This window comes from Mesoplodon bidens, assembly GCF_964165515.1.
Source record: "Mesoplodon bidens genome assembly, chromosome: X".
NCBI classification, from domain to species: Eukaryota; Metazoa; Chordata; class Mammalia; order Artiodactyla; family Ziphiidae; genus Mesoplodon; species Mesoplodon bidens.
In genome coordinates, this window is record NC_138163.1 from 133,026,570 (window position 1) to 133,047,797 (window position 21,228).

The following is a 21,228-nucleotide window of genomic DNA, read 5'->3' on the forward strand; positions in this document are numbered from 1 at the left end:
AGGCTAGACCCTTGGCCTAAGCATCTAGTACCTTCTCTATCTAGAGCCCAACATTGGCGTGCCATCCAGGGGCTTCCCATGCTGCTTCACTGCTCTCATGTCAAAAGCAGTCCACATCCTCAAGGAGTTCTTAGTCCGTCAATAGAGAATGCACAGAGACACATCAATTGTATTAAAACAGAGCAGTGGATATCATCCTGTCCAAGTTACCTTTGGTGACCCTTACAGACAGAAGCTGCCTCATCTACCTATTCCAATAAAACCCAGGAATGACAGAGAGGTTTCCCTGCAGGTTTTTGTTGAAATTTTCTTCTTGGGTGCTCTCCTCTGTACCCCAGGGCTTTTACCATGTCAAGTTCTCAAGTGTGTGCTGCTGTATGATTCTGTTCTGTGCCAAGCAGGCAAGCCAGTACAATAGTCTGTGGTTATTTAAGCCATATGTTTTGTTCCTTCATATTCACAAATGGTTTCCTTTATGTTCTTAGACAATATAGTTTTCTATCTGAGGTCTTGTCCCTACTGACCACATTTACACAAACTGATGTATCTTTGTTGGAGTAGCAGCTATTATTGCACAAGGCTTTGGCATCTTGAACAAAACTTTTGTCATTGCAGTTTCTGAAATACTCTGGCACCTTTCAAAGATTTCAAGACTACACTATTCTCTCTGTTGGGATCATGGCCCAAAAGTAAACTTGATAATTACAAAGAATGTCCCATCCTTGAAATATGAATAGGAGCTTCCATTTTTGCTTTTTTCTTTGTTTCTCCATGGGCAAAAACAAAGGCAAACAGTAATAATTGAAATTAAATACCAAGTGTTTTTTAAACCAATCAAGCTTTCTAGATAACTTGAAATTGAGCCCTCAAGATTATTTAAAAATTCAATCAGTGGGTGTTTATAAAGTTTTTTATAAGTGGAAAGCTCTGGAAAAGTAGTTTAAGGTGGTCTTCACTTAAGATAGGAGAGGGCAAACTACAGCTGAAAGGCCAAATCCAGCCCACTGCCTGTTTTTGTAAATAAAGTTTTATTAGAACACAGCCATATGTATTTGTCTCTGTATTGTCTAAGGCTACTTTAGTGCTTCAACAGCAGGGTGGAGTAGTTTTGACAGAGACCATATGGCCCACAAAGCCAAAAATATTTGCTATCTGGACCTTTACAGAAAAAGCTTGCTGACCTCTGATTTAAGAGATTAATATTAATTTGATATAGTAATTTACAGTTATTATCCATGTGGTTGATCAACTATACCATCCTATTCATTTCAATTTCTTCACTCTCTTAGTTTTACTCTTCCATAATTGAGTGTTTTTTAATTATCACACTTTCATAACTCTCAGATGTTTTAGTGTTTATATTATATGTAATCAAAATTTTTTTCAAAGTGAGCAATAAATTCCCTTGGTGAAGCTAAACAAGAAAGAAATGTCAATATTTTAATGAGTTGCTTAAACAACTGATGCCACCATGCAGGTTATAGGAATGTCAGTTATGCATCAGATGGGTGACTTTAATAATAAGTCCGTCTCCAATATGGGTTGATTATTAGCTTTATTATTACTATCTGCTTTAATAACTGAGAATTTAACTGTCTTTCTCCTTAAGGACTTTACTTATTTACAGATTTACAGTTCTTCGTAATCTGATCTTCCTGCTCTTACCCTCCTTCCTTATCTTAGATGCCACCCAACACACACAAATTCAGATCTTCTAGGGATGTCTTTCTTAGAGCTATCTAGCATTATATGACAAGACTGGTGCAAATATAAGTAGGAAAATCACATCCCACAACTGGAGTTTTGGGTTGTCCATCGTTAAGATGCTTTGGCTGCAAATTATGGAAACCAAACCAAAAGTGACTTATATAACAAAGAAATTGATTATATTACTTTACTAGGAGCCCACAGATAGGCTAGTTCCAGGACTCATAAATTCAGTGGCCTTCCACCTTTTTTCTCTGCCATAACCATGGGTCACTTTGTTCTTTGGCTGGCTTCCCTCATTGTCACAAAATGACTGCAGCAGCCACCGGCATCACTGCTTCTATGGCAGCATGAAGAGGCAGAGAAGAGCAGTGACTCTTCAGCAAGTATCTTTTTAATAGTAGAGAAGGATTTTCACTGCTGCCTCCTAGCAGACTTCCCTCCCTTCTCCATCCCTAGAATCGCAACACTCGCCAGTGCCCAAATCAATACAGCAAGCAGAAAGAGATCACAAGAACTAGCTTGACTTAAGTTTCCTTTCCTGAGCCTGGGGTAAGGACTCATCCCAGGGTGCATGACCACATGGAGGGTGAGCACCTAACAAAATAGGGAAAGAAAAAATTGGGTGGGGGGGTGTAGTAGAATAAAGATGGATTTAGATTAGTAATCATTGGTGTACATAATAGCAGTGTCCTTTTCTGCCATTGCAAACAAGCAACAGGGAGGAAACTGTTTGTATATTGATTTGCATTAATGTCTGACAGAGTGCTTTGCTTTTGTTGCTCAGGAAATTGTTAAGAAATTGAATGGAAAGGATTAAAAATTCAATCATAGCACATTTATTTCTATGGTATTTCTATATCATAAAGAATTGTTTCAAATGGCTCAAAGAATAACCAAACACAAGAATGGGAAAGGAAGGGGAGCCTAACAGTTTTCATCCAATTGCACCATCTGTCCAGTTACTGAATCTATGAGAGCTGTTTTCATGGCAGCAACCAGCAGAAATTTTGAGGAGTTTCCAAGGCTTAAAGTCTATTTCTTAAAGATAATTGATTCCCTTCTTACTTATTCATTATAAAACGATATCTGTCAAAAAGAAGGTAGGTAGCATTAGCCCCTTAGGCAGGTCAAAAATCACACCATGTGTCAATACCCTTGTCTGACTCTACCTTTTCAACTAGACCTGCAGGCTTTGGCTTTAAAATGAGTAATGATGAAACTCCTCTAAATTGCAATTAATTTCCCTGAGTTAACAATCCAGGGCATTTCTTTGGGATGAGTGCTTTCTGTCTTTTTGTTCTCCCACCTGCTTTCTTTCCTTCACGCTCCAGGAAATAAATATAACTTAAGGAAGTGGTTTGCCAAAAGCCATTTTTCTTGCTCTGATATTTGAAAACTTCTGTCTCTGCAAATACAAGACCTCCATAGACTAAGTTAAAAATACTGTTTTCAACTTAGGGTATGTACGATAAGAGATGCTTTTTTTTTTTAACTCCTAACACTTGAAAGTGGAAAAAATGACAGAAAGGGAAAGATCCTTCTAGGGCGTAATTTCTTCACGACCAGTTATTACAGTAAGCAGTGATTACAAAGAATGCCTGGCTAAGGAAAAACCATAGTTGAGCTTTTAAACCCATGGCATCCAAGCCATGCAAACAACTTCCCTACCTCACGTTTTGATAGAATAACGAAACATGCTCAACAAATCAAATATCTCAATGATTTTCTGTAATAGAAACACACTTGTTTAGAGGTTCAAGAATCTACAAGGTCTTTTTTTTTCCTCTGGAGAAAAAGTTTCAGAACTAATTACCTTGCCAAATAATTTACAGAAAACGGGAAAGGTTTCTTAGTGTTTAATTTAGCTGGAAGCATGGTGACCTCCAAGAGCTGACTTTCTTACAACAGGGAGAGACTCACAGAATGTTCTTATTTTCTGACCACAGCTTTGATAATTTCACCACCACTTCAACATGTAAACTGTGGGGATTACTACATTTCTCAAGTAGTTAGGGGAGCCTCGGCTCTAAGGAGAGGCATCTGCATTGCTTAAGATTACCATAAATATTTCTTTCCCCAAGAAACATAGACACTTTGGAAACAGATTTTGAAAAATCTAATCCACAAGGTGCTAGCAGGATGAAGAAACAGTGTTTGATTCATTGGGATTTAAACCAAGAAGAATGACTCAATCACCCTGTTTCTATTTCAATCAAGGTTAATGGAAAAACTGCTAAGGATGAGGTGATATATAAATGGAAATTTTGACCTATAGATTTGATTAAATAACCAGCAGTCTAGAGCATGGAAGATATATAGTGAGATTCAAAGTTGGCTGAGAGGCAGGACCACTTTGGGCTTGAGTACATTGTTTTCCACTTTTTCCATGTAGATTGTTTTCTTCCAGGATTCTTATTTTTCACTCTCTTAAGCCCTAGTTCCCACTAAAGAAACTATCAATCCAGTCCTGAATTTGTGATGTTCTCATCTTTTTTCACCAGTAGAACGCTTGCTTGATAAAAGTTTGGATTGCTAGGAATAAAACATTAAGAGCTTAGGATAGGAAAGGATTTCCTAGACTAAGCAGTCACCATGTCACTTATTGAGAGAAATCCCCAGCAAAATTCAAAGGCCCCTGAGAAGGGTAACTTCATCCTTTAAGAGACTGAACTTGAACATTAGCCTTCTCAAGCAGAGTCAAGGACAGCCTTCTTGCTTCTGATGTACCACCTGGTAACCGTCTCCACTGAAGCATTTCTTCATTTTGTGTTCATGAGGTTTCCATGTATCTGTCTTTAGCGCTAAACTCTGAGTTTCTCAGAAGCAGAGACAATGCTTGTCCATCTGGGTTCATAACTAACGCCTAGCTCTGTCTCATCCTTGATGTCGGATGGAGGGATAGATGGAGCCGTGGATGGGTCGATCTATGGAGGATGAGCCCACTTTCTAGGGGGAAGATGCACTTGAAATGGATAACTATTGTAGTATACATAATATTCCGAAGCCAAAGAATTCATTATGTGCTGTGGCACATCATCCCTTGATAGAGATTACTTGTTTTAGAGTAGAGGAGAGAGCCCTGCTTTGGCTCGTGTCCTAAATCTCTGGGGTTAATCCCAGTTTAACTCGTAGGCCAGAGTAATGCACTGGTCCTATTGGTTCCCCTATCCTGGGATTGTTGCCACATTTCCTGCCAAGAAGCAAATGTAGCCACTTTCCTGGCAACTACTACTCCTTCCTGTCAGGGCTGCTCTGCTTTCCTTTTCTTGGGATGCACTTTGAATAGGGAGCAGGCATCTCAGAGTAGCAGAGGCAATTTTGAATTCATTCCACTGAGCATGGCTATGGCATTAACTGGCTCCAATGTCCAGCCCGACTTTTCCTGGGATATGATTTTTTTTTTTTTTTTTTTTTTTTTGCCGTACGCGGGCCTCTCACTGCTGTGGCCTCTCCCGTTGCGGAGCACAGGCTCCGAACGCGCAGGCTCAGCGGCCATGGCTCACGGGCCCAGCCGCTCCGCGGCATGTGGGATCTTCCCGGACCGGGGCACGAACCCGTGTCCCCTGCATCGGCAGGCGGACTCTCAACCACTGCGACACCAGGGAAGCCCTAGGATATGATTTTGACTGGGGTTTTGGTTGCCCAGCTCTCATCAGTCCCTATGTGTTTTCCAATGTTGATTTATTTGGCCAAGTTAACTTACATTGATGAGATTAATTATTAGAAAGCACTAGACTTGGAGTGTGGGCCCAGTGAATGGCCCTCAAGTGCCAGGAGCCATAAATAATATTATTATTTCTTTGACAAATCTGCTCCAAAGTAGAAATAAAATATCTGCTTTAGTCTTCTGCTTGCTTTATTTTGGGGAGGTCTGTGGCTTGAGAGCCATCAAAAGGGGAATATAGATGAGACTAAAGAATGAATTTTAGTCTTGGTAAACAATTAAATAGTTTTAGTAAACACTTTTATAAGACATCCACAGATTATGTGACTCACCTAATGTACTTTCATATATATGATTTAAAAACTATATTTCGGTTTATTAGGATAGGCATCAGAACATGAAAAATAAACAGATTTCTGTGCTAAGCAGTGTTCTTGGATGCCAGTGATGGGTACAAAGTCTGGATAACCTAAGCAGAAAAGGGATTTAGAGAACCCAAGAAATAGGAGGTATCTGAAGATAATCTAATCAGCCACATATGAAAACATCACCAGAGCCACAAAAACAAATCTGGTCAAGCCTCTCAACTGTCCACTCCCTTTCCAGAAAACATGCTACACAGAATGGCAGATATAATGGATGCTTTATATTGGCCTAGACACATGTTTTCTTTCAGATCCGGGAGATGTGAATAGGAAGATTATTCCAATAGTTTCAGCCAGGTCAGAAACTCTGGCATGTGAGTCACCTTCTTGCCGTAAATTTCAGCTCCCAAATCCGTGTTTCAGAAGTTCTTCAGTGAGCATTGCAAGCCTCCACTTTCTCACATGCTTGACAAATGAGTCTTCAACCTTTGTTTGAATACATTCAGTGCCTGAGACAAAGGGCTTTTTTAAAAATAAATTTTGTATTTTGGAATCATTTTAGATTTACAGAAAAGTTATCAAGATAATACAGAGTTCCCATACGCCCCTCACCCAGTTTCCCCTAATGATAATATCTTTTATAACCTTGGTACACTTATCACACCTAAGAAACCAACATTGGTATGTTACTCTCAGCCAAACTACAGCCTTTGTTTAGATTTCACCAGTTTCCCCCCTAACATCCTTTTTCTGTTCCAGGGTCCCATCCAGGATACTACATGCATTTAGCTGAGCATCTTTTTTTTTTTCTTTTTTTAAAAAAATAACAAACATTTCTTATCTCACACAGTTTCTGGGACTATCTTATCCTGGTTGTTCTGGTTCAGGTTCTGGTTCATGAGGTTGCCGTCAACCTGAGCCCAGGCTGCAATCATCTGAAAACATGACTGGGCCAGAGGATCAGTGTCCAATCTCACTCACGTGGCTGCTGGCTGGAGACTCCAGTTCCTCACCACATAGCCCTTTGCAAAGGGCTTCTCATGCCATGGCTTCCACCAGAGTGAGGGATGCAAGACAGAGAGCATCCAAGATAGAGGCCACAGTGAACAGTGCTTTTTTTGTGAGGCAGCTCATTCCATTGCTGAAGAGTTCCATTTGTTGACAAAACTGTCTTTCTGCAAATTCCTCCTGAATCCTTTTTCTGGCCAGTGGAGGGCTGGCCAGTAGGTCTCTTCATCCACCATGTTTAGTCCTCTGTAAAAAAACAGAAAGAAGAAGAAGAAACGGTGTCCACTGAGTCTTCCCTGAACGCTAAAGACACTCCACTCACACAACTGTTCACCATCAGGTGCCAGATGACTCGATCTGGTGTTGCCCCCCATCATCACCACCATCAAAGTAGAAAAAGAACTCATGTAAAGAAATAGAAGACTGTTTACTCAAGGAACTTGCTATAGTCCCCTCCCTGTAGTTAGGAATTTGGTATAAAGATAGCTATAGGCAGACTCACATTTCTTTATAAATTGAAGGGAATTGTTACTGTGTCCAAAATTCAACATTATATATAAAGGCTCAACAATTCATAAACATTTTTTATATTGTTCTCTTTAAAACAAACACTGAGATGGGGTATAAATTGAGTATTGTGACAAGTGGGAAAATGTGAATGTTTTATAGTTCAGATGTCACATGGTTTGAGCCCAGAGCTGTTCTCTAGGTAGAGTTATGCACAGACCAGTGGTTCCCAACCAGAGTGATTTTGTCCCTGCAGGACATTTGGCAGTGTCCAGAGGCATTATCGGTCGTCACAACAGGGAAGGGTGCTCTGGCATCTATTCAGTTCAAGGCAGGGATGCTGCTAAATACCCCACCATGCACAGGACAGCCCTTCACAACGAAGAGTCACTCGTGCCAAGGCTGAGAAACTGTGGCATAAGTTCTATGCAGTTTCTAAAGGGCCACTTCCCATTCTGCCACCAAGTGTTTCTTTTATATCTTTTTTTCCTCACTTTGTTACTGAGCTCCCCTCACCGCCTATGAATTCCTTTGGTTTTCATTCTCTGAGTCTGTTTTTCTGGTCCAAGTAAATAGCAAGGCAGCTGTGGTTGGGAAAAGCAGGACAGGTGGTGCCAAAAAGCATTCCTTCAAACTTTTCTCAGCAGGAATTTTTTTGAAGATTGGAAACAAGCTAGAACCTTCCTTTTAGGCTAGGATGGAGTTGCAGACTTGAAGGCTTGCCAGGTGTGCGAGTGGCCCAGGGTTGGGTGTCTATGCTGGCCTGGGGTGAGTGTGAGGAATGTGGGAGCCAGTGCTACCAGGTCTCCCGCCTTTCTCAAGAGGTTAGAAATCCAGATATGTCTGTGAACTTACCACGATTTCACATTAGAGCTCAAGTTTTTATAAATCACTGCGTGGCTTAGAGATGATCATACTAAGTGAAATAAGCCAGACAGAACAAGACAAATATCATATGACATCACTTCTATGTGGAATCTAAAAGTTGATACAAGTGAACTTATTTACAAAACAGAAATAGATCCACAAACATAGAAAACCAACTTATGGTTACCAAAGGGGAAATGGGGGTGGGGGGAGAGGTAAATTAGGAGTTCGGGATTAACATACACACACTACTGTATAGAAAATAATCAACAAGGTCCTACTGAATAGCACAAGGAACTATACTCAATGTTTTGTAGTAGCCTATAAGAGAAAAGAATCTGAAAAAGAATATATTTATACATATACACACACACACATATATACGTATAACTGAATGACTTTGCTGTACACTTGAAACTAACACAACATTGTAAATCAACTATACTTCAGTTAAATCAATCAATCAGTCAATCACTGTGTGGGCTAAACACCACCTGAACAGTGGGGGGCTGGATGTGGTCATGTCGTACCCACTGGACTAGCTCTATGGCGGCATCAGAAGAGGGTTTTGTCCCCAGAGTTGCACTTAGTAAGTTCTGTTTGACTTCATTTCGTGTCTCAGCACAGGCAATTTCTTCTTCTTTCCAGTAATGTGATCTTTGCAGAACTCTGCAACTGAAGGGATTTAAAGGGGCTTAAATGTTGATGCCCTGTCCCATATCCAAGTGCACCTGTGAATTTCAGCTGTCTACACCCATTCTCTGTGACTGCTTCACTAAGGAACCAGGCTTAGCGTATTCTTGTCCATCGCCCAGGCTTCTGGGAGGGAGGAGTCTAAATGACCCTTACGAATGAACATGCACTGTTTTACAAACACCTCCAGAACCATCTCTCGTGATGCAGAGGCAAAGTGACCTTAAACAAAGGATTTTCAGCTCCTCGTCACAGGTATCTGGGTTCTCCTCCTAGCTACCCCTCTCAAGACAGAGCCAAGCTTTTTGGAAAGAGCCCCAATTTGGGTTTGAATTCCAGCTCTACCACCTACCAGTCCTGTGATTTGGGGACAATTTGCTTTAGTTCTCTGATTTTATTTTTCTCAACTGTAAAATGAATAAATCAAAAGGCTACCTCAGTGGATTGTATGTTGATGTGTATTAGATAATATCATATATGCAAAAATGAGTCATGCGAATCCTGGTGAAAATTTAGAGCTCAATATTGTTCGTTCCTCTTTCCTCTCTAACTCTGTATTACCTTGGGCATGTTGGTCCCTATATCTGGTCTTTAATGTCACTTCCCTCAAGTAGACACCACACGTTCTTCCCTACAGCACAGGTAGAGGTTAAGAGCACCAGTTGGATGTTGGCTAGTCCTGGGTGCAAGTTCTAAATTTACCACTTACCAACTTCTGCACTTGGACAAGTTACTTAACCTCTCCTAACCTCATCTATAAAATAGCAAAATACAATAGTGTGGGCTTTGTAGAGCTGCTGTGAGGATGTAATAAGGTCGTAGATACTAAGCTTCTAGTATTGATACATACTCAAAAACCACTAGTGCTTCATTGTTCCTGTATACCTGTGTCACAGGGAAGTTGTGGTAGCTGGATGAGATCATGGGCGTTCAGATATTTAGAAAAGTTAGAGATGGGAGAACTTTCTTTTGCAGGACTTTCTTGCTGAGTTTTCAGCCCCATTCAGTTAATGCAATTTTTATGTTGGTGCCATTCTGTAAAAATGACAAAGTCTTTTGTTATTTTTACTGAGGAATAACATATATATAGTAATGTACATAAATATGAATGTCCAGACGTACGACTCAATGGGTTTTTTGTTTGTTTGTTTGTTTGTTTTGCGGTATGCAGGCCTCTCCCTGCTGTGGCCTCTCCCATTGCGGAGCACAGGCTCCGGACGCGCAGGCTCAGCGGCCATGGCTCACGGGCCCAGCCGCTCCGCGGCATGTCGGATCTTCCCGGACTAAGGCATGAACTCGCGTCCCCTGCATCGGCAGGTGGACTCTCAACCGCTGCGCCACCAGGGAAGCCCCAACTCAATGGGTTTTTGATATGCATGGACCATGTACCCGACAACCAGATCAAGAAAGGGAGCGTTCCCAGTATTCCAGGAGGCTTCTTCTTGCCCCCTTGCAGGCAAGAGCCATGCCCCCAAAGTAACCCTTACTCTTCCATCTATCACCAAAAATAAGTCTTTCTTTGGACAATATTTTTTATCATTATTATCTCTAGAATCAACTTAATATGGAACATACTTTTTAATAACCTGTATTCTCTGAATCTGATCTGATCTGATTAAAATTAGGAGTTGTGTACTTCAGTGGTCCTGGGTTCTCTTTGGAACCAGCCCCAAACTTCCATTTGACTTCTGGCCATGGACAGTGCTGACAGTTCCTCATGGCGTGCCTTGCCCCGTGCTCTTTACTTGGAGGGAGACAAAAGCCTAGGAGACATGGTGCTACCCTCAGAGAGCTTCTCGTCTAGGTAGAGAAACCAACAAGCCTTAAACTGGAACACTAGCTGACAGCGAGTGAGGCCGTGAAAAGACTTGTCCTAGGGCAGCAAGCTCGTGTTTTCTTGTTGTCAGCCCTCCTGGAGATCCTGTTTGGTACTGGCCTCCCCCAAGACGGCTAGATTAACCACACTCCATAACGATGATTCCTTTGCTTTGTGGTCACTCGGATGTGGAAGGCTTCCTGTCTTGCCGTCTGCTATTGTGTCGTGTCTGTCTGTGGGCTTGCCCATCTAGGATGTGGTCTCCCGCAGGCACGTGGAGGGCAATCCTCAAGGGCTTGTTCCAAGATGCCTTTGATCAGGACGTGCGACCCCAGCTTTCTCTCCAGGTCTCTGTAGTCCGTAAGACAGTGGCCACTCTGAGAGCAGTTAGTAAGTACACTCATCACTGTTTGCATTATAAAAACATTGCTGTGCAGTGTGGATAGTTAGGAAGCTTGAATTTCTTTAAAAGATGGAATGGCCCTTAACCCACTTACTGGCATCCGAGGAACTGGCTGAACATAAACTGTTCTGTATGGTTGCAAGCACATAATACGGCAGTCTCTTGAGCAGGTTGTCTACACTCTATGGAAACAAAAGACATTCTTCAAAAACTGGAGACTCACTCAACAAACCACTGGTCGATCACAGGGGTGAAGAGGAGTGGCCAGTTGTATTGCACAGCTCTGGTCAGTTTTCCTGAGGAGTTTATTTTATTGATTTTCTTTTTTTTTCCTGAGGATTTCAAATGAGAAAATGGCTAAAGCAATGCCTCCTTACACATTATTGCACATCATCCATCATTTTGTCTAGTTGCCTATTAATAACTTTCACCTCTATCTAATTAAGTGAAAGGTATAATATCTGTTGTAAATAGCTAAGCATTTTTTATGATAGACCAATATTCACAAAGATCGTATTTTTCCTATAAGGAAGCTTCAAGATATTGTTTAGAGTTCTGGAGTTTGAAATACATAGTATCCTTGTGGAACTATGGAAACTCTCATACTGGTGGGAATATAAATTAGGAAAACTACTTGGAAAACAGTTCATTGTTACCTCCTAAAAGCCTAGGATTACATACACACTGACCTGGATGTGCAGCTTCTACATATATATCCTAGAACAGTGGTTCTCAGACTTTAGTGTGAACCAGAATCCCCTGGAGGGCTCAATGGGCCCCAACCCCAGAGTCCTGATTCAGTAGGTCTGGGGTGGGACCATAGAATCCCCATCTCTAATGAGTTCCCAAGTAACACTGATGCTACTAGTGCTAGAACCACACTTTAAGAACTGCTCTCTCAGAGAGATTTTTGTACATAAGAAGACATGAACAAAAACATTGTTCCTAATAGTCCCAAGCTAGAAACAACTCAAATTTCCATCAACAGCTCAGTGGGAAAACTAAATGTGGTATATCCATTCAAGAAAAAACTGAATAGCAATCACCTACAGCTACCTGCCTCAACAAGGTGTATTTTAGGAAGTGTTAATGAATGAAATAAATGAGGCAAGAAAGAATACCTACAGTATGATTCCATCTCTATGAATTTGAAAGTGATAAAAACAGAATTATATTCTTTATAAATGCATATATAGATGGTAAAACTATAAAGGAAAGCAGATAATTGATACTGCAAAAGTCAGTCCAGAGATTACCAGGGGTGACGGGAAGGGAGGCATACAGAGGGCTCCTCGGGTACTAGCTGTAGTCTACATCTGAACTTGGCTGTTGCTTATGTGAGAGTTGACTTCCTCATTAATACTTACACTGTACATTTATATTTATACACATCTACATATATCATACATCCTCTAGTTAAAAAAAAAGTTGAAAAAAATTGTTCTACTGTATCTTAAAAGAAAATGTCTCCTGGCTTCCCTGGTGGCGCAGTGGTTGAGAGTCCACCTGCCGATGCGTCCCGGTCCGGGAAGATCCCACATGCCGCGGAGTGGCTAGGCCCGTGAGCCATGGCCACTGAGCCTGCGCGTCTGGAGCCTGTGCTCCACAACGGGAGAGGCCACAGCAGTGAGAGGCCCACGTACCGCAAAAAAAAAGAAAAGAAAAGAAAATGTCTCCTATCCTACATGTATTCTGGTTCTTTGACAACTTGTTTGAAATTTAGGATCTGTCCACTGGTTATGAAAAATAAATCCCTTAAGCTTTTTTTTTCTTTCCAGTTTTTATTTTTTAATTAAAATTTTTTTAACATCTTTATTGGAATATAAGTGCTTTACAATGGTGCATTGGTTTCTGCTGTATAACAAAGTGAATCAGCTCTACATATACATATATCACCATATCTCCTCCCTCTTGCGTGTCCCTCCCACCCTCCCTATCCCACCATTCTAGGTGGTCACGAAGCACCAAGCTGATCTCTCTGTGCTATGCGGCTGCTTCCCACTAGCTGTCTATTTTACGTTTGGTAGTGTATATATGTCCATGCCACTCTCTCACTTTGTCCCAGCTTACCCTTCCCCCTCCCCGTGTCCTCAAGTACATTATCTACATCTGCATCTTTATTCCTGTCCTGCCCCTGGGTTCTTCAGTACCTTTTTTTTTCTTTTTAGATTCCATATATATGTGTTAGCATACGGTATTTGTTTTTCTCTTTCTGACTTACTTCACTCTGTATGACAGACTCTAGGTCCATCCACCTCACTACAAATAACTCAGTTTCATTTCTTTTTATGGCTGAGTAATATTCCATTGTATATATGTGCCACATCTTCTTTATCCCTTCATCTGTCGATGGACACTTAGGTTGCTTCCATGTCCTGGCTATTGTAAATAGTGCTGCAATGAACACTGGGGTGCATGTGTCTTTTTGAATTATGGTTTTCTCAGGGTATATGCCCAGTAGTGGGAATGCTGAGTCATATGGTAATTCTATTTTTAGTTTTCTAAGGAACCTCCATAGTGGCTGTATCAATTTACATTCCCACCAACAGTACAAGAGGGTTCCGTTTTCTCCACAACCTCTCCAGCATTTATTGTTTGTAGATTTTTTGATGGTGGCCATTCTGACTGGCGTAAAGTGATGCCTCATTGTAGTTTTGATTTGCATTTCTCTAATGATTAGTGGTATTGAGCATCCTTTCATGTGTTTGTGGGCAATCTATATATCTTCTTTGGAGAAATGTCTATTTAGGTCTTCTGCCCATTTCGGGATTGGGTTGTTTGTTTTTTTGGTATTGAGCTGCATGAGCTGCTTATAAATTTTGGAGATTAATCCTTTGTCAGTTGCTTCATTTGCAAATATTTTCTCCCATTCTGAGAGTTGTCTTTTCGTCTTGTTTATGGTTTCCTTTGCTGTGCAAAAGCTTTGAAGTTTCATTAGGTCCCATTTGTCTCTTTTTGTTTTTATTTCCATTTCTCTAGGAGGTGGGTCAAGAAGGATCTTGCTGTGATTTATGTCATAGTGTTCTGCTTATGTTTTTCTCTAAGAGTTTTATAGTTAACATTTAGGTCTTTAATCCATTTTGAGTTTATTTTTGTGTATGGTGTTAGGGAGTGTTCTAATTTCATTCTTTTACATGTAGCTGTCCAGTTTTCCCAGCAACACTTATTGAAGAGGCTGTCTTTTCTCCATTGTATATTCTTGCCTCCTTTGTCAAAGATAAGGTGACCATATGTGTGTGGGTTTCTCTCTGGGCTTTCTTTCCTGTTCCATTGATCTCTATTTCTGTTTTTGTGCCAGTACCATACTGCCTTGATTACTGTAGCTTTGTAGTATAGTCTGAAGTCAGGGAGGATGAGTCTTCCAGATCTGTTTTTCTTTCTCAAGATTGCTTTGGCTATTCGGGGTCTTTTGTGTTTCCATACAAATTGTGAAATTTTTTGTTCTAGTTCTGTGAAAAATGCCAGTGGTAGTTTAATAGGGATTGCATTGAATCTGTAGATTGCTTTGGGTAGTAGAGTCATTTTCACAACGTTGATTCTTCCAATCCAAGAACATGGTATATCTCTCCATCTGTTTGTATTAACTTTAATTTCTTTCATCAGTGTCTTACAGTTTTCTGCATACAGGTCTTTTGTCTCCTTAGGTAGTTTTCTTCCAAGGTATTTTATTCTTTTTGTTGCAGTGGTAAATGGGAGTGTTTCCTTAATTTCTCTTTCAGATTTTTCATCATTAGTGTATAGGAATGCAAGAGATTTCTGTGCATTAATTTTGTATCCTGCTACTTTCCCAAATTCATTGATTAGCTCTAGTAGTTTTCTGGTAGCATCTTTAGGATTTTCTATGTATAGTATCATATCATCTGCAAACAGTGACAGTTTTACTTCTTCTTTTCCGATGTGGATTCCTTTTATTTCTTTTTCTTCTCTGATTGCTGTGGCTGAAACTTCCAAAACTATGTTGAATAACAGTGGTGAGAGTGGGCAGCCTGTCTTGTTCCTGATCTTAGAGGAAATGGTTTCAGTTTTTCACCATTGAGAACGATGTTGGGTTCGTCATATATGGCCTTTATTACGTTGAGGTAAGTTCCCTCTGAGCCTACTTTCTGGAGGGTTTTTATCATAAATGGATGTTGAATTTTGTCCAAAGCTTTTTCTGCATCTATTGACATGATCATATGGTTTTTCTTCTTCAGTTTGTTAATATGGTGTATCACATTGATTGATTCGCATATATTGAAGAATCCTTGCATTCCTGGGATAAACCCCACTTGATCATGGTGTATGATCCTTTTAATGTGCTGTTGGATTCTGTTTGCTAGTATTTTGTTGAGGATTTTTGCATCTATGTTCATCAGTGATATTGGCCTGTAGTTTCTTTCTTTGTGACATCTTTGTCTGGTTTTGGTATCAGGGGGATGGTGGCCTCGTAGAATGAGTTTGGGAGTGTTGCTCCCTCTGCTATATTTTGGAAGAGTTTGAGAAGGGTAGGTGTTAGCTCTTCTCTAAATGTTTTATAGAATTTGTCTGTGAAGCCATCTGGTCCTGGACTTTTGTTTGTTGGAAGATTTTTAATCACAGTTTCAATTTCAGTGCTTGTGATTGGTCTGTTTATATTTTCTATTTCTTCCTGGTTCAGTCTCAGAAGGTTGTGCTTTTCTAAGAATTTGTCCATTTCTTCCAGGTTGTCTATTTTACTGTCATAGAGTTGCTTGTAGTAATCCCTCATGATCCTTTGTATTTCTGCAGTGTCAGTTGTTACTTCTCCTTTTTCATTTCTAATTCTATTGATTTGAGTCTTCTCCCTTTTTTTCTTGATGAGTCTGGCTAATGGTTTATCAATTTTGTTTATCTTCTCAAAGAACCAGCTTTTAGTTTTATTGATCTTTGCTGTTGTTTCCTTCATTTCTTTTTCATTTATTTCTGATCTGATCTTTATGATTTCTTTCCTTCTGCTAACTTTGGGGATTTTTTGTTCTTCTTTCTCTAATTGCTTTAGGTGTAAGGTTAGGTTGTTTATTTGAGATGTTTCTTGTTTCTTGAGGTAGGATTGTATTGCTATAAACTTCCCTCTTAGAACTACTTTTGCTGCAACCCATAGGTTTTGGGTCGTCGTGTTTTCATTGTCATTTGTTTCTAGGTATTTTTTGATTTCCTCTTTGATTTCTTCAGTGATCTCTTGGTTATTTAGTAGTGTATTGTTGAGCTTCCATGTGTTTGTACTTTTTACAGATTTTTTCCTCTAATTGATATCTAGTCTTATAGCTTTGTGGTCGGAAAAGATACTTGATATGATTTCAATTTTCTTGAATTTACCAAGGCTTGATTTGTGACCCAAGATATGATCTATCCTGGAGAATGTTCCATGAGTCACTTGAGAAGAAAGTGTATTCTGTTGTTTGGGATGGAATGTCCAATAAATATCAATTAAGTTCATCTTGTTTAATGTATGATTTAAAGCTTGTGTTTCCTTATTTTCATTTTGGATGACCTGTCCATTGGTGAAAGTGGGGTGTTAAAGTCCCGTACTATGATTGTGTTACTGTTGATTTCCCCTTTTATGGCTGTTAGTATATGCCTTTTGTATTGAGGTGCTCCTGTGTTGGGTGCATACATTTTTTTTTTTTTTTTTTGCGGTATGCGGGCCTCTCACTGTTGTGGCCTCTCCTGTTGCGCCGGACACGCAGGCTCAGCGGCCATGGCTCACGGGCCTAGCCGCTCCGCGGCATGTGGGATCCTCCCGGACCGGGGCACGAACCCATGTCCCCTGCATCGGCAGGCGGACTCTCAACCACTGCGCCACCAGGGAAGCCCGGGTGCATAAATATTTACAATTGTTATATCTTCTTCTTGGATTGATCCCTTGATCATTATGTAGTGTCCTTCTTTGTCTCTTGTAATAGTCTTTATTTTAAAGTCTATTTTGTCTGTTATGAGAATTGCTACTCCAGCTTTCTTTTGATTTCCATTTGCATGGAATATCTTTTTCCATCCCCTCACTTTCAGTCTGTATGTGTTCCTAGGTCTGAAGTGGGTCTTGTATAGACAGCGTATATACGGGTCTTGTTCGTGTATCCATTCAGCCGGTCTATGTCTTTTGGTTGGAGCATTTAAACCATTTGCATTTAAGGTAGTTATTGATATGTATGTTCCTATTACCATTTTCTTAATTATTTGGGGTTTGTCATTGTAGGTCTTTTCCTTCTCTTTTGTTTCCTGCCTAGAAAAGTTCCTTTAGCATTTCTTGTAAAGGTGGTTTGGTGGTGCTGAATTCTCTTAGCTTTTGCTTGTCTGTAAAGGTTTTAATTTCTCCACCAAATCTGAATGAGATCCTTGCTGGGTAGAGTAGTCTTGGTTGTAGGTTTTTCCCTTTCATCACTTTAAATATGTCCTGCCATTCCCTTCTGGCTTGCAGAGTTTCTGCTGAAAGATCAGCTGTTAACATTATGGGGATTCCCTTGTATGTTATTTGTTGTTTTTCCCTTGCTGATTGTGATATTTTTTCTTTGTATTTAGTTTCTGATAGTTTGATTAATATGTGTCTTGGCGTGTTTCTCCTTGGATTTACCTTGTGTTCGACTCTCTGCGCTTCCTGGACTTGATTGACTATTTCCTTTTCCATATTAGGGAAGTTTTCAACTATAATCTCTTCAAATATTTTCTCAGTCCCTTTCTTTTTCTCTTCTTCTTCTGGGGCCCCTATAATTCAAATGTTGGTATGTTTAATGTTGTCCCAGAGGTCTCTGAGGCTGTCCTCAATTCTTTTCATCCTTTTTTCTTTATTCTGCTGTGGTAGTTATTTCCACTGTTTTATCTTCCAGGTCTCTTATCCGTTCTTCTGCTTCAGTTATTCTGCTATTGATTCCTTCTAGATAATTTTTAATTTCATTTATTGTGTTGTTCGTCATTGTCTGTTTGCTCTTTAGTTCTTCTAGGTCCTTGTTAAATGTTTCTTGTATTTTCTCCATTCTATTTCCAAGATTTTGGATCATCTTTACTATCATTACTCTGAATTCTTTTTCAGGTAGACTGCCTATTTCCTCTTCATTTGTTTGGTCTGATGGGTTTTTACCTTGCTCCTTCATCTGCTGTGTGTTTCTCTGTCTTCTCATTTTGCTTAACTTATTGTGTTTGGGATCTCCTTTTCACAGGCTGCAGGTTCGTAAATCCCGTTGTTTTTGGTGTCTGCCCCCCAGTGGCTAAGGCTGGTTCAGTTGGTTGTGTAGGCTTCCTGGTGCAGGGGACTAGTGCCTGTTTTATGGTTTCTGGTGGGCAGGACCATGTCTGGTGGTGTGTTTTGAGGTGTCTGTGACCTTACTATGATTTTAGGCGGCCTCTCTGCTAATGGGTGGGGTTGTGTTCCTGTCTTGCTAGTTGTTTGGCATAGGGTGTCCAGCACTGGAGCTTGCTGGTCATTGAGTGGAGCTGGGTCTTAGCGTTGAGATGGAGATCTCGGAGAGCTTTCGCCATTTGATATTATGTGGACCCGGGAAGTCTCTGGTGGCTGAGACCTGTCCTGGATTCGGCTCTCCCACCTCAGTGGCTCAGGCCTGACACCCGGCTGGAGCCCCAAGACCATGTCAGCCACACAGCCAGGTACGTGGGGGAGTTTCTTGCCTTTTGGGAAGTCTGAGGTCTTCTGCCAGCGTTCAGTCACTGTTCTGTAGGAGTTGTTCCACATGTAGATGTATTTCTGATGTATCTGTGGGGGGGAAACTGATCTCCATGTCTTACTCCTCCACCGTCTTGATGGTCTCCCCTCCCCCACTTAAGCTTTAATATATGGTTTAGTTATTCTTCTGGGTCAACTAAATATTAAAATGAAGGAATGATAGAATTTTTTAAAGAAATATGCTCTTGCTATAGTCAAATATATTTGGTTATATGAACTAGTGATGAACAAAGTATTACAAAGTAAAAGACCTGTCAGTCCTATCTGAAGAACAGATTAGAATCTTGTGCAGTTAGTATGTTTAATGTCTGTCTCTATGTAACAAGCCATGTAAGGCCCTATGGTGAGATCATTGTTTAGACACTGAAGATAAGAACATACACATGATAGAAGAGATTGACGGCTCTTTGCCACATCACAACTGATTTACATAACTTTCATCTATACAAATCTCACGACTGCAAGAGTGAAGACTCTTATGAACTATTTCCATTTCATGGGAGGAGAATCACTTTAAAAATATTTCTTTGGGGCTTCCCTGGGGGCGCAGTGGTTGAGAGTCCGCCTGCCGATGCAGGGGACACGGGTTCGTGCCCCGGTCCAGGAAGATCCCACATGCCGCGGAGCGGCTGGGCCCGTGAGCCGTGGCCGCTGAGCCTGTGCGTCTGGAGCCTGTGCTCCGCAACGGGAGAGGCCACAACGGTGAGAGGTCTGCGTACCGCAAAAAAAAAAAAAAAAAATTTCTTTGCTTTTTGAAAGGAAGGAGGGGTTGAGTGTGCCTGGTGATTATGCTGTGATGTCTTTTGCCTCCAAAAATTCAGAGAGGAGGCGTTGGGAACATCTGCAGCCCCATGAGGATCCCAGGAATGCTCATTTCTGTTGAAGAATGCTTAGTCTGTCTTTTCCTGATATCAGAGTCTTGCCTTTAAGTTTTATCGGGCTGAATCTCTTTCTTTACTACACTTTTAAGTATATCTTATGAAAAACGACAATTCTTAATCCCCCTTTTAAGCATAAGTTTCCTTGCAGCATGGGCTGCATTCCTCCTGATTGGTAGCTGTGTGGATTCCCGATTTGCACTTCCCACACATTAAGCTGGCAGCTGCATTATTCCAAAACACATTCTTGCAATGATGACTGCCAATATTTTATGATATCCTAGGAATTCATTTGCAGCTGGCTACTGATATGAGAGGTTTCTATATTATTTGATGAGTTAACCAGTTAAGTACATTTGTTGCCAGTGCAAGATGCTAAGAGGATAAATGCCTTACTTATTCTAGTAAAAAATTAGAAACAACCCAAGTGTCCATCAGTGGGGGGGATGGTTTATTAAATTATGGTATAGGCATACTATGGAATACTATGAAACTTCCCAAAAGAAAGTAGATCTGAATTTATGGAATGTGTCAGGCTCCCCATTAAATACTTTATATGCATCATTTTATTTAATTCTCGCAACAACTCCACAAAATTCCCATTTTACAGATGAGGACCCTGAGACTTGTCCAAAGTCACATAATGAGTAAATGGTGCAGCAATAATTAGGTTTGAGTTCTATGGACCCCGAATTTATTTCCTTATCCAGTTACAGCCTGCTAGCTCATGAATGTCAAAGCCATATGTATTGTTGGCTCCCCTCTCATGGAGATTTTATTTGAGATAACATTGGTTTGCGTGAACATGAAGAATAGGAAGAGACTCATGTAATAGAAAAAGCAAACATACCTGAGTGTCAAAACTAAATGACTTCTGAAGGAGGTAAGTTTCCTGTACTTCCCATGATTGAAACACAATTTAAGGGCATACACCAAGATTCTGGTTGTGTGCAATCCAAGTCAAGGATTTTCATGTATTTTCAGGGCCATTACTCTGTTTAAAATGCCAAATTCTGAGTAAAGTGAGAAGTCATGCTTTTGCTCAAATGTAGTTATTCATAATGTAAAATGTCAGTTATATGCTTGTTTTTACAACTTTTCATTCTTTTAATACTTACAGATGGACAAAAGCGAAAGAAATCTTTGAGAAAGAAACTGGATTCACTAGGGAAGGAGAAAAACAAAGACAGAGGTAAAGGACAGAATGAACTAAAGCAAATGCATCTCCCATGGAGACTAATGGTTGAATTTGGTGGGGTTTTTGAATTGCATTGATTTATGTGGTTCAACTCTATTATGTAAACTGGATTTCTACGATGGAATGTCATTGAAGGCTGTTGGAGTGGCCCTGTACTGAACTGATGAGTTCAACTGGTTTGAGCAAAATGTGATTTCTGCCAAGTTTATGGTTCCAATTATGATGCTAGCCAATCAGCACTGCATAAGGAAAACCAGGTTGAGCAGCCATGGATAGCATCTCTAACGCTAACCAGCTGTCTGGCAAATCCAGATAGTTAGGCAGGGCTAGTTGAATGAGAAAGAGTTTGGATCCCCCCACCATGACTACTGGAAAGAAACAGTCTTGCCCTCATGGCTACTGAAGATGGGACATTCTCAACATTGTAATGTTAGATCACAGCACGCTTAT

The 21,228-nt window shown here is 40.5% G+C and overlaps 1 protein-coding gene across 2 annotated transcripts in view; it reads left to right on the top strand.

Moving 5' to 3' along the window:
• Window positions 1-21,228, top strand: part of ARHGAP6 (Rho GTPase activating protein 6) — a 164,505-nt gene that overhangs the window by 86,116 nt on the left and 57,161 nt on the right. For both annotated transcript variants that reach the window (XM_081221957.1, XM_081221956.1), the window contains one exon: window positions 20,701-20,772. In XM_081221957.1, coding sequence (XP_081078083.1) covers window positions 20,701-20,772 — 72 coding nt within the window. The remainder of the gene's footprint in view (window positions 1-20,700; window positions 20,773-21,228) is intronic.